The sequence below is a fragment of the Lactuca serriola genome, chromosome 9, assembly GCF_051521515.1.
Source record: "Lactuca serriola cultivar US96UC23 chromosome 9, Lser_US96UC23_V15, whole genome shotgun sequence".
NCBI classification, from domain to species: Eukaryota; Viridiplantae; Streptophyta; class Magnoliopsida; order Asterales; family Asteraceae; genus Lactuca; species Lactuca serriola.
In genome coordinates this window covers 208,352,722-208,367,957 of record NC_136416.1, presented here as the reverse complement: position 1 = coordinate 208,367,957, position 15,236 = coordinate 208,352,722, and the positions used below count along the sequence as shown (strand labels likewise).

At 38.6% G+C, this 15,236-nt stretch overlaps 1 protein-coding gene across 1 annotated transcript; it reads left to right on the top strand.

The window, feature by feature from the left end:
- Positions 1-1,270: 1,270 nt before the first annotated feature.
- Positions 1,271-4,792, top strand: LOC145072951 (bifunctional riboflavin biosynthesis protein RIBA 1, chloroplastic-like). The gene is made up of 7 exons (XM_079019465.1): positions 1,271-1,369; positions 1,797-2,103; positions 2,528-2,743; positions 3,012-3,334; positions 3,412-3,541; positions 3,784-4,080; positions 4,448-4,792. Exons 1-7 carry the CDS (start codon positions 1,320-1,322, stop codon positions 4,694-4,696), a joined length of 1,572 nt encoding a protein of 523 aa, XP_078875591.1. The 5' UTR covers positions 1,271-1,319; the 3' UTR covers positions 4,697-4,792.
- Positions 4,793-15,236: the final 10,444 nt, after the last annotated feature.

The following is a 15,236-nucleotide window of genomic DNA, read 5'->3' as shown; positions in this document are numbered from 1 at the left end:
TGATGTGTTGTCATTCTTTTATTGGTTCCAACATGTGTTGCTCTAATTCTTTATTTTCCATATAACATTTCCCTATATATATATATATATATATATATATATATATATATATATATATATATATATATATATATATATATATATATATATATATATATATATATATATATATATATATATATATATAACACGTAGACATTTATTTAATTAACCACGACGGTCGACGTATCAATAAATCTTCTAAAATCTTCTAAATGATTAAAAGCCCCACACCAATTCCACACTTCAACTTGCTTCCTTCAAATTCAGACCATCTTCCATGCAACTTTACGGAAGCACTATTCTTGCCATTTTATGTTCTTATGAATGTTGTTATTAGATTCAAATTATCAAAAAGTTTGTAAATTATCAGCTGTTATTACATATACTTTTGATCCAAAAACTGTATTTTAAGACATTGAAAGCATTGTCATCTTCACTAGCTGGTACATCCAATGAAAAAAATAACATAACTAAGAATGTCCAGTACCTTATTTTAAGAAAAAAAAATGATCAGGCATTCAAATTACATTTAATGTTTTACTTTCTTGGAACTAAAATTTGAGATTTTAACATGTGATTGTGACATATCTGATATAGTATAAGCCTTATCGCACTTCGAATGTTAAAACATAATAATTACTCTGTTTTTCTTTTTCTTGAGAAATTTGAAGAGGATAAATTCTTGCGCATATATTTACTTATTGAATCATTGCAGGTGGTAAACTCACCATTCTTATTCGTTTAGCAGCACCTTTTTTCACCATTTAGCAAAACTCCCCTACTTTCAGGGGTCTTCTTTAATTTCTTCACACTATTATACTCTAAAGCTACTTTTTCAAGAACCAGATTTCATTTTGGATTACCGATTCTGTTATTTAGTTTTGTCATATTGGAGCTTTTGTCGTATTCATATGCTCTTATCACTTGTTTTTTCGGATTCAGTCTCGCTGTGTCTTTACTCATTTTTTCTTATCATGTTGAAATGGGTTAGAGAACAAAACCGAAATAAAATTATAAAACTATAAGGTTTACCTCATAATGAACTGGCAACTTGGACTAAAGTTGTGATTTTTTAAATAACGTGGACCATTTATGTAATTTTGTCTGACGAAGGCATGAAGCAGGCAGATTATTGGTTGCATGGAAATACACTCTTAAAAAAAGAAGGCTATTTTCCCTGTATATAAATGTCAGTAATCTGGTTATCTTTCAACTCAAATCAAACAAAATCCCTTTCCGAGTCTAAATTTAAGATACAACGACACAGTTTCAGATAAATGGCTTCCATTAGCTTGACTGCGTCTTCCTCACCATTACTATGTTCCAAGTAAACCTTCTTCTATGTATCTTGTTAATTATTTCCTTCAGTTTGTTTTCATACATGCGCTTTTCTATTCAGAAAAATAGGGCCATTGTCTCTTTAGTTCATAATGATCTCCTTTTTCATAATGCTTTTGGGCTTCACGATTTGGATTCTTTGCCATTACTTTGTGACTTCTTTGAGCTCCCAATCACAGGGATGTTTTCGTGTTTATTTTTTAGCTGGCTACTAAACAAGTTTACGATTCCATGGATTGGTTTCATGGATGAAATCCAACATACTGATTTTTTTTTTTATTCATGTTTTAAATTTAGAATTAGAGCTTTCTTAATTGGCTATAGATCTTTGTTGGAAGTATACTAATTGATTATAACTTCTTCTTTTTTTTTTTTTTTTTTTTTTTTTTTTTTTTTTTTTTTTTTTTTTAATGTAGCATGAGCACAAACTTCAGCTCAATCAATGGTCTTCACTCTCGAAATCTCATGCATGTTTCAGAGGCGTTTCTTGGTACAAAGTTGTGCTCCATAAGTAAATCTGGTGGTAGGTCCAAAGCTTCATTCTTGCCTGTAGATTTGTGGAAAACTGCTGTAAGTGTGTCATCTGGGATCGAAATACTAACAGCAGATTCCATTGCCACCATGAATTCTTTCCCTCTTGGTGCTGATGAATATGACTTGGATCTCCCCACACCTGGCTTCTCATCCATTTCAGATGCCATTGAAGATATTCGCCAAGGAAAGGTTGTTTTAAACTTTCTTTTTCTTTTCCCTCGTGATTTTACTATGTGATAAAACTAAATGAGTAGTTCAACATTGGGTTATTCTTTCTACAAAAGGGTAATTCTTAGAATCTCTAAGCAAGCTGATACTATATATCATGCCCTAAAAACACATCATTTTTTTTTTCTTATTAGGACACTACACCTTTAAAAATCCGATATAGCGTGGTACCTTCCAGTTTTTTCCTCATTATGACATCGTACTTAATTTGTTAAATCTACTCGGTTATATAGCAGTGAAACTTGCTTTGTATTCAATGATACTGCTATAACTGAGAAGATTTTCTAAATTACAATGTAAGAAATGAAATTATTAGTTGTAATAAGAAGGTTTTTTGATAGTATGTTGTTATTTATTGCATTTAACCCTTTGGTTTATACCACAGATGGTGATGGTTGTAGACGATGAGGACAGAGAAAATGAGGGGGATCTAGTAATGGCAGCATCAAGTGTTACACCTGAGGCTATGGCTTTCTTTGTTAAGCATGGAACTGGGATTGTTTGTGTAACCATGAAAGGAGAAGATCTTGAAAGATTACAACTTCCTTTAATGGTAAAACATAATGAAGACAAGAATCGCACAGCATTCACAGTTTCAGTGGTACGTAATCTTATTAAATGGTTCATCTTGAAAAAGAATCAACCTAATTATAGCAACACACTTGAAAAATCTACCTAATTATAGATTTTTCAAAGTATCATAATACCTTAATTAATTAAGTAAAAGCCATAGAAAAAAGGGAAAGTGCGATGTTCTAGTATACACATAAATGAAAGTATTTAGATATTTCTTGCATTTATCCTTACCTGAAAAAGGAAAATATTTGTCGGTTGTGGATGTTTGATAGTTTTCTAATAAAAAATTATAGGATGCAAAACATGGAACAACCACAGGGGTGTCGGCTCATGATAGGGCAACAACAGTAAAAGCTCTAGCTTCAAAAGAGTCAAAGCCCGAGGACTTTAATCGCCCAGGCCATATATTTCCATTAAGATACAGAGAAGGAGGTGTTTTGAAAAGAGCTGGTCACACCGAAGCTTCGGTTGACCTAGCCATGTTAGCTGGGTTCGACCCTGTAGCAGTCATATGTGAGGTGGTAGATGATGATGGCTCGATGGCTAGATTACCAAAACTTAGGAAATTTGTCGAAAAGGAGAACATGAAAATCATTTCTATTGCTGATCTTATCAGGTGGGTGATGTCGTTAATTTTGACCAATATGGGAATGTATGACTGTGGTTTTTTTGACATTTGATTTAAGTTGGCAGGTATAGGAGGAAAACCGATCATTTAGTAGAACAAGTTTCTGCTGCACGTATACCTACTACATGGGGGTCGTTTGTTGCTTACTGTTATAAGTCGATCTTAAATGGGATGGAACATGTCGCTATGGTCAAGGTGAGCTACATTCATGTCATTTACACACAAGATTAATCAAAAGCGATTTCCCATGTTTTACAATGAGGCATTTTTTGTCCCATTGGCATCACTATAGCCCAATGCAAAACAAATGTAGTACAATAGGATCATGCATGTTTTTCCAGTCGTCTCATGTATAACAAACATGGCCTAAAACTCAAAACAGTATAGAAAGTTGGGAATAAAATGATGAGAAATTGTGTGTCTGTTGAAACAAACAGGGTGAAATCGGGGATGGGAATGATATACTTGTGAGGGTACACTCGGAATGCTTGACTGGAGATATATACGGATCTGCTAGATGTGATTGTGGGAACCAACTCGCACTTTCAATGCAACAAATTGAAGAGGCTGGGAGGGGCGTAGTGGTATACCTCAGAGGTCATGAGGGTCGAGGCATCGGTTTAGGCCACAAACTTCGTGCTTATAACCTTCAAGATGATGGGCGTGACACTGTGGAAGCCAATGAGGACCTCGACTTGCCTGTTGACTCAAGGGAATATGACGTTGCTGCACAGGTAGGCTCGCTACGTTGGAAATAGCCCTGTAAAGCTTGTCTAGTCTTATGTATTACAATACAGTACCATACTATACCATATAGTACTATATTGTACAATACTTGTTTTTACTACTATACAAACAAATACAAACAAGTTCATATAATATTATATATAATGTTATACGAACAAGTTCATATAATATTATACAGTACAATATTTGTTTGTAGTATCATATAATATTATATTGTACACTAGTACAATATAATATAGTACAATATAATATTATATGACACTGTATACTACTATGTGATATGCACTTTTGTCTGGCCATTTCCCATGTAAGAAACGCAGCTTGTAATCTTGATTTGTGTTGAATCATATGTAGATTTTAAAAGACCTTGGTGTTAGAAAGATGAAGCTAATGACGAACAATCCGGCTAAATGCATTGGGCTCAAAGGCTATGGTTTGGAGGTCACAAGCAGAGTTCCCCTTTTGACTTTGATTACAGAGCACAACAAGAGATATCTTGAGACCAAGCGAACCAAGATGGGTCACATTTACGGGTCAGCGAATAATGGGGTTAACCTCATCAATCAAAATGATAAAATACACTCTGTATACCCTACTAATTAACAACTTTGAGGTGTATAAGTATGAAGTGGATTCACATACTTCACTCATAGAGATAAGAGAAGTCATGAATGAAAAAAATTCCATTAAAGAAAATGTCCGTTTGTCATCTAGTATGTAAGGTTTACTGGAAAATAACATAGATTTTATTAAATTTCGATGGATTTCAACGTCCACAGAACTTCATCTTTCAACAATCTGATAAACGGAATAAGTACTAACATCTGTTATAACAATATAAATAAAAAAGGAGAAAATGACTTAAAAGCCCAACAAAGTTTTCAAACCGTTCAAAAAACCCCAATCATGTTTTGTCTGTTCAAAAAAACCCAACAAACTTAACATTTTTTCTGAAAAGTCCAACTAAGTTACACTTTCCTGAAAGTTAAATAAGAGAAACAGATGACGTGACTTATTACCGTATCGGAAAAATGACTTGCTAGACCAACGAAGTTTCCAAAACGTTTAAAAAACTCCAATCATGTTTTGACAGTTCAAAAAAACCCAACGAACTTAAACAAAACAAAATTGAGATTTTTTGAACGGTTTGAAACTTTGTTGGACTTTTTAGACAAAATGTTAAATTCTTTGAGTTTTTTTGAACAGACAAAACATGATTGAGGTTTTTTGAATGGTTTGGAAACTTCGTTGGGCTTTTAAGTCATTTTATTAAATTACATTGGTATAATTTAATAAATTAAATAACATAGTCTCAATGATATATGCATATTTATATCGAGATTGCGACTAAAAGTTATGATAAAAATGTGGCTAAACAACTAAAAGTAATTATATAAAGGCAAAACATAATAATAGACTATTGCTAACTAAGATGGTCACGATTATAGAAATTTGTATTTATACAGAGTATTATATATTATGAAAAACATAATTTATAATATTATAAAAAATACACACTCTATATGCTAAATCATAGAGACAAATAATTTTTAAGACTAGCTGAAAATAAGTCATTCGTGATATATGTCATATCGAGACAAATTTATATCATTATCTAGAATTAGGCGGTCTCAATGATATACTCAAATTTATACTGTAATAAAAGTCGTAATTGAAAATGGGAATAAGCATGTTAAATTAATTATAATGAAAATTTATATTAAAATAATATGAAAAAATTATTATAAAATAATCAAAATGAAAAAAGATAATATTATTTTTTCCATTAATTAGTTTGTAATAGTTATTAACTAGGGTTATAATCTCGTGCATGGAAATCTCGTTAAAATTCCAATGTGATTGTGTGAAAAAGTAAAGAAATAGATATTTCTAACATTAACGATTTTTGTATCATTAGAGGACAAAGAATCAAAAGGTTTTCAACGTACTTACAACAACAAAACTCATTATAAAATTACTATTATACTCTCATATGTAACATCCAAAATTTTGGCAAGTCTTAAAACCCTAATGATTATATTTTTAGCATAAATGGTCCTTTAAGTACGCTGGGCGTACTTAAGTGTACGCTTAGCGTACTGCATGGTTGTTGTCGTGGAGGAATCAAGGTACGCTGGGCGTACCTTGATTTATGCGGGGCGTACGCGCCAGAGTTGTAAAACCCTAATTATCCGGACTTGAGGCCTATTTAAACAATCTTATGTTCTTTGGACTAAACCCTAAAGAGCCTCCACAGCCTTAGAACGTCCTTATACTCCTAGAAACCTTGTGAGATCATTCTTAAGCCTTAAAGTGTTCATTTGTGGTCTTTTTGTGTGTATCTCAAGTAGAAGGGGTGGTTAAGCAAGCTTGGATCAAGTGGGTGCTTCAAGATCTTGCATCAAAAGCACCTTACAAAGCTTCTGGAGGTAAAAAGCTTGCATCTTTCCTTTCTAATCTTTAGATCTAGCTAGGGTTTTGGTGGTTTGTCCCTTTTATGAACTTTGGATCTCTTTTGTTGAGGAAAGCCTTCCCTTTTGAGAAGAAAGTCAGATCTGAGGTCCCCTAGTCATTTACGAGTATAAAAATGGAAGCTTGATGAAAGATTTGGCCTCATGCATGAGTAAAAGACCTTGGAAAGGTCTTAATGGAGTGGTTCGGTGTGTCTGGGACATGCAAGGGCATAAAGTTGCCAACTTTATGCCTTAGGACATCTTTTCAGACTTAGATCTAACTTTTGGTCGTGATGGATTCGAGTATTAAGCACTTAATGGAAAAAGTGCTTAAGCTGTTTGTACGTTGGGCATAACCAGCTGTACGCGGTGCGTAGTGCCCAAACCTTCAGTACGTTGCGCGTACCAGGGTTGTACATTGGGCGTATGTAACTTAGTTGGGCCCTAAGCTGTTTTGGGCCTTTGGGCCTCATTTGGTTGTTGGGCTTGACTAGATTCTGTGAGTTATGGGCCTTCTTACCTGTTTGGTCCATGGACTTATTTATTGGGCCTTATTGGGCCAAAGGGCCCATTAAAGATATTGGACTTAGACTTTGGGGCCCATTTGCAATGAAAGGGTAATTGGGCCTTTGGGTAGACTTTGAAGATTGGGCTTCTATTTGGGTAATTTAAGGCCTTATTATTGATTGTAATATGATTATTGTTATTCAGCTAGGGAGGCTGCGAATTTCTAGGAGGGCAGTATTCGTATTCATTAGACGGAGGTGAGTCTTCTCACCATACCTATAGGTCTACGACACCAATGCCAGCCCATTATGTGTACAAGTTGTATGTGTGTTATTCATTTATGAATTGTTATGTTATGTGATATTATGCTGGTATGGAAGACCCTGGGCGGAGCCCGTGCCACTGGATATAAGACCATGTGGGGTAGCCCATGACATTCCTGGATATAAGACCATGTGGGGTAGCCCATGGCATTCAAGGTAAAGACCATGTGGGGTAGCCCATGGCATTGGACGTAAGACCATGTGGGGTAGCCCATGACAGTCCTAGGTAAACACCATGTGGGGTAGCTCATGACATTCTTGCTAATTGTATTGCATGGTTTATGTGGCATGTTTGTAGCTTTAATTAGCTATTAGGTTATATGTATGTGGTTGTGTATGGTATACTCTGGGAAACTCACTAAGCATTTCTCTTAAAGGTTGTTGATTTGTTTCAGGTACTTCTGATCCCAAGGGTAAGGGCCCGGCGTGATGACGTGGCGCACACTCTATCTCTCTTTTAATGTATTTGGGACCTTCTGATGTTTTAAAAAGGAAAACAAAGATGTAATGAATATTAATTTAAAAGCATATGTTCGGGAATCTGTGGTTTATGAGATTGTTTTGATTAACTCAAAAGTGAAAATTTTTCTTTGTAAAATTGGGTCGTTACAAGTTGGTATCAGAGCCTTGGTTTGAGGGATTCAGACACATCCTCGGGTGTGTCAGGACTCAAACTAAGGAGGCGATAAAATGTTTTCAAAAGTAACTGTAAAGGAATTTAAAAGAAATAAAAAAGATGAGAGTGTGACGCACGTGATCAGCCGAGCCAAGTAAGTAGTTTCCCAATTTGAATAACCATGTGATATTGATATTGAGCTTTATTGATTATGTGGAACTTGCTAAATGTATGTTTTTAAAATTGTATACGGTTAGGAGCCTATAGCCTCAGAATGATTGATTTGGCCTTACTCTCTTTCCTTCGTTTGGATATAGTCTTAGGGTAGAATCTCTTATTCGAAAGACTATTTGATCCTTTCTATGTATAATTTGCATGCATAAAAGCAGCCTGTCATGATTGGTTTGGTTGATATGAGTAGAACGAGTCTTAGGACAGCTTGAGGTTGATGTATTTGGTAATTGTAGGGTATGGTAGGGTTATGGGACGAATTGAAGTTATTAGGTAGAGCAGTGGGGAAAGGTACAGGTAGGTGTGGAAGGTAGTATTGGGCCCGTACTACTGGAAGCATAGGAGCTGTACCCGAAGCATTGCTAGATCTGACGACCTTGAGGAGGACCAGTGTGGGAAGATCCCTTATATGGAAATCCTGATCATTTTGATTTATGACATTTCAGTTCATCATGGTGATCACACGGTTAGGAACAGGGGGATCGGGATCGGGATCAGGATCCGGATCTGGATCCGGGGCTGGGTCAGGCGGCCCTACTGATGACATTGATGAGAGGCTGCGTGAGTTGATTGCGGCCGAGGTTACGAGGGGCATCCTTGACGCTACCCCAGTCATCTTTGGGACTGTCAAGGAAGGTATGATGGAGATCATAGAGGAGAGACTTAGGGCATTCAGGGCTGATGTTGCTGCGGGGCAGGGTGAAGCATGAGCTCCCTCATTTCGGGAGTTCAAGGCATGTGGAGCTCCAAAGTTCTATGGGGTCAGGGACCCCATTGTGAGCAGATGCTGGGTAGCGGACATTGAGAATGCCCAGCACATGAGTTCTTGCCCAGAGGAGGCAAAGGTTGGATTTGCTTCCTGTATGCTGGAGGACAGGGCCAGAGACTGGTGGGGCGAGGTTACTAGCCGGGTGGGAGTAGCCGGTGTGGCTGAGATGTCGTGGTTTCAGTTTGTTCGAGGTTTTGATATGGAGTCTGCACCACCTATTGAGGTGCAACGGTTGGTGAGGGAGTTTCATGGGCTGCAGAAGACTACTGAGACGATGGCAGAGATCATCGCCAAGTTTCATGAGCGATCTTTTTTGATTCCTCAGTATGCTGCGGATAAGGAGATGAGGTAGACCATATATGTGACAACCCGATATTTCAACTCTATGTAATGACCTAAAAAGTCAATTATTGTAACCACTTTTGTGATAATGAAATTAACTTCGAAAATAAAATGTCCAAAAAGTTCATATTTAATTACTTACTGTGATAGATGTCTTTAAAACCGTGATTGTACGTAAAAAGAACGCCCAAATCCGACTTCGTGTATTGAAGTTATGATTTTTCCAAGTTCGGCTTAGCAGCAGGCAGCTAAAAACTCGAATCAAAGATCGAGCGACTTTTGGCCGGAATGACCTAAACGAGAATCGAAGGTCTCGACAATGGTAATTCAGCGGTAAAAAGTCAGGCAAAAACCGACGTCAGATAAAGAAGTTATGAATTTCTAAAGAAATTCCTTAATCATGACACTTTAAAAATAAATAATAAAAATAATTTCAAAACTTGCCGACGGAGTCTAAATGAAAGTTGTAGAGCGTAGTCTCACCTACGCGTGGGTATAAAGACCATCGAAAACGGAATTCGTATGAAGAAGATATGAATTTTAGAAGTTTATTAATTAAATTAAATATAAATTTAATTATAAACTATTGGTAATATCCGAAGAGGAGTCAGCAGATAGGGCCGAAGTACGCCCTGCGTACCCTCGTACGCCCCGCATACTCAAGGCCTAGGCCTCGGATCGTCCACGTCCCGACCTATGCGAAGCTACCCCTTGTCCCATCCGAAATCCGAGACAGTCGAGGACTCGGTCATGCATGACGTACGCGTACGCCCCGCGTACCCTCGTACGTCCCGCGTACCGAGGCGATTCCAGCCCCTATAAAAAGGGATGCGAGGGTTCCGAAGAAAGGGCTCCATTTCTCTCCTCTCTTGTGCGTTCTTGCCTCGTTTTCCGTGCCCGTTCTAACCCGAAGCCCCGGTCATTTTGCTCAAGTCCCGAAGGTCGTTTTTACTCCCAAAAATCTCGAGGAAATCCGTTTCCCGAGACGAAATTCTGCCCGGTTTCCACCTCGCTTTCTTCAAACCTTCAGGTGAGTTCATACCCCTACAAACACACTTTAAGTACATTTTAAATGCTTTTTATACTCTTTTAGGAGGGGGGGGGGGGATACAAGTAAACATACGATTATTATCGTGTATTATATAAAGTTCCACTTCACTTGTATTTTATCAAATGAATCACGTGGAATTCATTACTATTATAGAAAACTCTTGTCATACTTTGTATGCACTAGACTTATACAAAGTATTTAGTAATTTCAAAGTATCTTTCGTTGCTAAACCGTTTTATACATTCTAAAAACTTATGATTTATGCTTTGTCAAACATTGAGAAAAAGGATAAACTTTGCATACAAAACTATTACTTTAATACAGACTTAGTTGAGAATCCATGATACATATATATCTTCAAATACTACCTTCTTGTTAGAAGGTAATACTATAAGTCTTGTCTATAACCAGAGTCTCCCGTTAGGAGAACGTGTCAAATGTGTATAGATCTATACGGGAAGTCATGATCCCGCGCCATGACTGTTAGCTACAGTCCGTCCTTTGGGGTGACCGTTTGTCATAACGCTACGACGCCTGAAGAACGTCGCTACAAGCATATTATGTTTAGTATGGTTATAAAACTCATCGGATATAAAATTATTATAGTACTTCTGATTGATGAATGAGTAGCTATTAAAACTATTCTCCATCTAACAAACTGCAATCTTCTAATAGGTGTTATTATATAAATCTATGGTTCAACCTTCTAAAGCATGTCATTTGCTTTCGGTTTTTAGTCTGGGACATTAGGCTAACTATTACTTTAGGAAAATATGGGATTTTCCTGTATACAAAACAAACAACCAATAGGAAAATAAGGGATTTTCTTGATTCAACTATCTACATTATTCAATACATATATTCTCATGCATTTCACACTTTTATAAGAAAATAAGGGATTTTCTTGGAAAACATACACTCAATTTGGAATGGCATACAAATTTTCTAAACCACTTATGAACTCACCAACTTAATTGTTGACACTTTCTCTTTGAAATAACTTGTATTCTCAGGGAACCGCTAAGCAGGTTTGGAAATCAACTTTTGGGGATTAACGCGCTGGCGTTAATTACTTCTTTTGAAAGATGTTTATGCATTTATCTTTTGAACATGTAATGAATACAATTATGTAAACATTTTTAAAACCTTTATATATGTATGGTGGTGTGTACTTTCCTTTCTATGAACTGTTATGATACTTAATATGACGTCCTCCGCCCCCGAACGTTTCCGCCGTTCTGGTTTGGGGGTGTGACAGATTGGTATCAGAGCATCGTTTATAGTGAATTAAGTATATCAAAACCATTTTTGGTATACAACTATAAACACAACCAGGCAAAAACACTCTGAGAAGAGTCAAACTTTTGAAATTAGATTTATTTAGTTTTTGTAAAGTAAGCATGCACTCATTTCATACTAATAACAGTTTCATATCGGATCATTTTAGAAGTATTATAAATAAGTTGTGCAGTGTAGGTACGCCTTGGGACATGTAATCGGAACTGGGAAGAATATAGCCTGATCAACTATATTTATCCGAGAGCCGACTAACGTGTGCCAAGGAGTGTCTGCAGTGGACAACAAACTTAAAACTTATCAAAAGCATATCGTTAAATAATACTCAGGGAGTATTTGAGTATCAACAACCATTAAACTTAAGGGTAAATTTCATGTGCTCTAGCTTATAGTAAATTCTTAACACTATTCTCGTACAGACTCAATGGCTGGATTCCATCACCCCAATGACCCCTACTACCCCAACCAAGGTAATGGAGGATGGATCGAAGAAGATCCCGAAGAAGACGAAGAACCTATAGAGTTGGATGAAGGAGATGACTCTGGTACAGATTCAGAGCCAGAGGTTATCAATCCACCGGCCCCACAACCTCCCGACTATGTAAGGAACTTCCAAGGACCCACTCCTGTATGGGGGAGTCACCTTCACCATTGGAGCCAACAACAAAACCTACGCCCTCCCTACGGCATGTGCCGAGACTTCTACGACGTCCGCGGCGGAGGTTCAGCTGATCGGGCACTACCGGTAATGGTGGGCAAGCTAGCCAATCAGTCCTACCAATCCGGAGTTCAAGCTAGCCGGATTCGGGATGTCAACGTAGAAGTACAGGTTCACACTTCTGACATCCGTAGGCTGGATAGAATTCAGGACAATGCCCAACTCCAAACCGAGGCATTCCAAGCACAAACGATTGCAGCCCTAGCCGAATTAAGGGAACAACAAGCCGCTTTTGATAGGCGTCTAATGGAATCGAAGCAATCGGATGCGGAGTCAAGCTCCAAGCGCAACCTATGTCGCAAGTAGTGCTTGCCAAAATTTCAAATTTTGTTATAAATTAGGACTTCAGATAAAAGTATTATCTTCTTTAAACTTTCTGTAATCCGAGACCTTTAGAAAGGTCAAATTTTTTTGTCTAAACTCGGATGTAACACAACTATATGTTTAATATATATAGGGCATATCTCTTTCCTGTTTTAATTATGTGTAGTTCGTCCAATTCATAAGTACATCTATTCAAACTTCATTTATAAATCAGGCTCAAAACCCTGTGTTGGCCAAACCAAATTCTTAAACTATTAGAGGAAGTTAACTCAATATCATTCAACTCGCAACCACCAAAACTTATAATCTCTCATTTTTCTTTTGGCAGCGCGATGCCTCCTCGTAGATCAGCATGTACAAACGCAACCCCACCACCACCTCCACCACTAACTTATGATCCGGCAATGGTCTAGGCTGCTATCACAGCAGCAGTAACATCAGCTCTCTCACAAATAAACTCCAATGCAAATGGAGGTACAGGAAGCAACATGAATCATTCCAATCGTGGCACCGGCCATGGTCAAGTAAGGGAATGTACCTACAAGGAGTTCTCCAACTCAAAGCCAAAGACTTTTATTGGCATTGGAGGAGTCATTGCACTAATGCATTGGTTCGAAAAGACCGAAACAGTCTTCGAGATCTACTCGTGCCAAGAAACAAGCAAGGTTAAGTTCGCTGCTTGCACCTTCATAGATCGAGCCCTCACTTGGTGGAAAAGCCATGTGAATTCGGTGACGCTCACTGTCGCCAACGCCATGAGTTGGGAAGATCTGAAGGTTCTACTACTGGAAGAATACTGCCCAAGGGGCGAAGTGCAAAAGCTTGAGCAGGAGCTCTGGAATTTGAAAATGACTGGGTCTGATCTAGTCACCTATACAGCTAGGTTCAACGACCTCGCTGCATTGTGCCCTACCATGGTCAACCCAAAATCAAAGAAGGTTGAAAGGTACATTTGGGGGTTGTCACCCCAGATTCAAGGGCATGTCCTAGCTTCCAACCCTATTACCTACAACAACGCTAAACGCCTGGCTCAGCGACTCATCGACCACGGGGTAAAACAGGGTACCGTTGTAGCTACCGCCAATCCATCTAAGGAGGCACAGGGCCATAGTAGGCCTTGGAACAAGAGAAGGGGACAAACCCTACAGGAGAACCCCAAGAAACAACAAGTAGTAGCGATCCACGCTATTACTATACCTACCAACTCTGCCCCCACAAGCTCATACAATGGAAAACTTCTGAAGTGCAACTAATGCAACTTCCACCACCACGGTCCTTGCCGTGATCTTCAATGCACCAGGTGCAATAAGAAGGGACATACAGCCCGCTACTGCAAGGAGCCAACCCAACAACTCGCCCCCACTGCTAATACCGGAGTAAGCCGCGCCTGCTTTGAGTGCGGAGACACGGGGCACTATCGCAGGGACTGCCCGAAGGCAAACAACAGGAATACCGGCGGAAGGGGCTGAGTTTTCGCAATGGGACAAGATGAAGCCGTTGCGGACCCCACTATTGTTACAGGTACGTTTCTTCTTGATAACTCGTATGCATGCATTTTGTTTGATAGTGGAGCGGAAAGGAGTTTTGTGAGTCACGACTTTAAAAGCATGCTAAAACCAATACCACAATCATTAAGTGAACCATTCATAGTAGAAATGGCCAACGGGAAAACCGAAGGCACTAAGGAGATATACTTAAACTGTACCCTAACTCTAAACGATAATCCCTTTCCAATCAACCTCATGCCAGTCTTGATTAAGAGTTTCGATGTCATCATTGGCATGGATTGGCTGAGTTCTCATCATGCAGACATTTTATGTTACGATAAGGCCGTTCGCCTTAATCTGCCAACCGGCGAAACTTTCATTGTTTTGGGCGACAAACCCAATACCACTCTTCGTATCATCTCAAGTATCCAAGCTCAGAAGTGCCTACGTAAGGAGTGTCACGCGTTTTTGGCACATGTTGTAGATGTGAAACGCGTAGTCCAGGACGTCAAGAATGTGCCCGACGTATGCGATTTTCCCGACGTTTTTCCCGAGGACCTTCCGGGAATACCACCCGCGAGACTAGTCGAGTTAAGAATCGATCTGGTTCCCGGAGCTACCCGGTAGCCAAAGCGCCCTATCGATTAGCCCCGACGGAGATGCAGGAGCTATCCAGTCAACTGAATGAGCTACTTGGAAAAGGATTCATCTGGCCGAGCTTCTCGCCATGGGGAGCACCCGTGTTGTTCGTGAAAAAGAAAGATGGATCATTCAGGATGTGCATCGACTACCGAGAACTCAACAAACTTACCATCAAGAACCGATACCCCTACCCCGAATCGACGACTTATTCGACCAACTCCAAGGAGCCAACTACTTCTCCAAGATCGATCTGAGATCGGGATATCACCAGCTGCGAGTCCTGGAGAGTGATGTTCCCAAGACGGCCTTTCGAACGAGATACGGACATTACGAGTTCGTAGTGATGCCGTTTGGACTAACCAATGCCCCGGCCGTATTTATGGA

Coding starts and splice junctions, on each gene's coding strand:
- LOC145072951 (XM_079019465.1), top strand. CDS start 1,320: ATGGCTTCCATTAGCTTGACTGCGTCTTCCTCACCATTACTATGTTCC. Junction 2,744..3,011: donor CAGCATTCACAGTTTCAGTG/GTACGTAATCTT, acceptor AAAAAATTATAG/GATGCAAAACATGGAACAAC. Junction 4,081..4,447: donor AATATGACGTTGCTGCACAG/GTAGGCTCGCTA, acceptor AATCATATGTAG/ATTTTAAAAGACCTTGGTGT.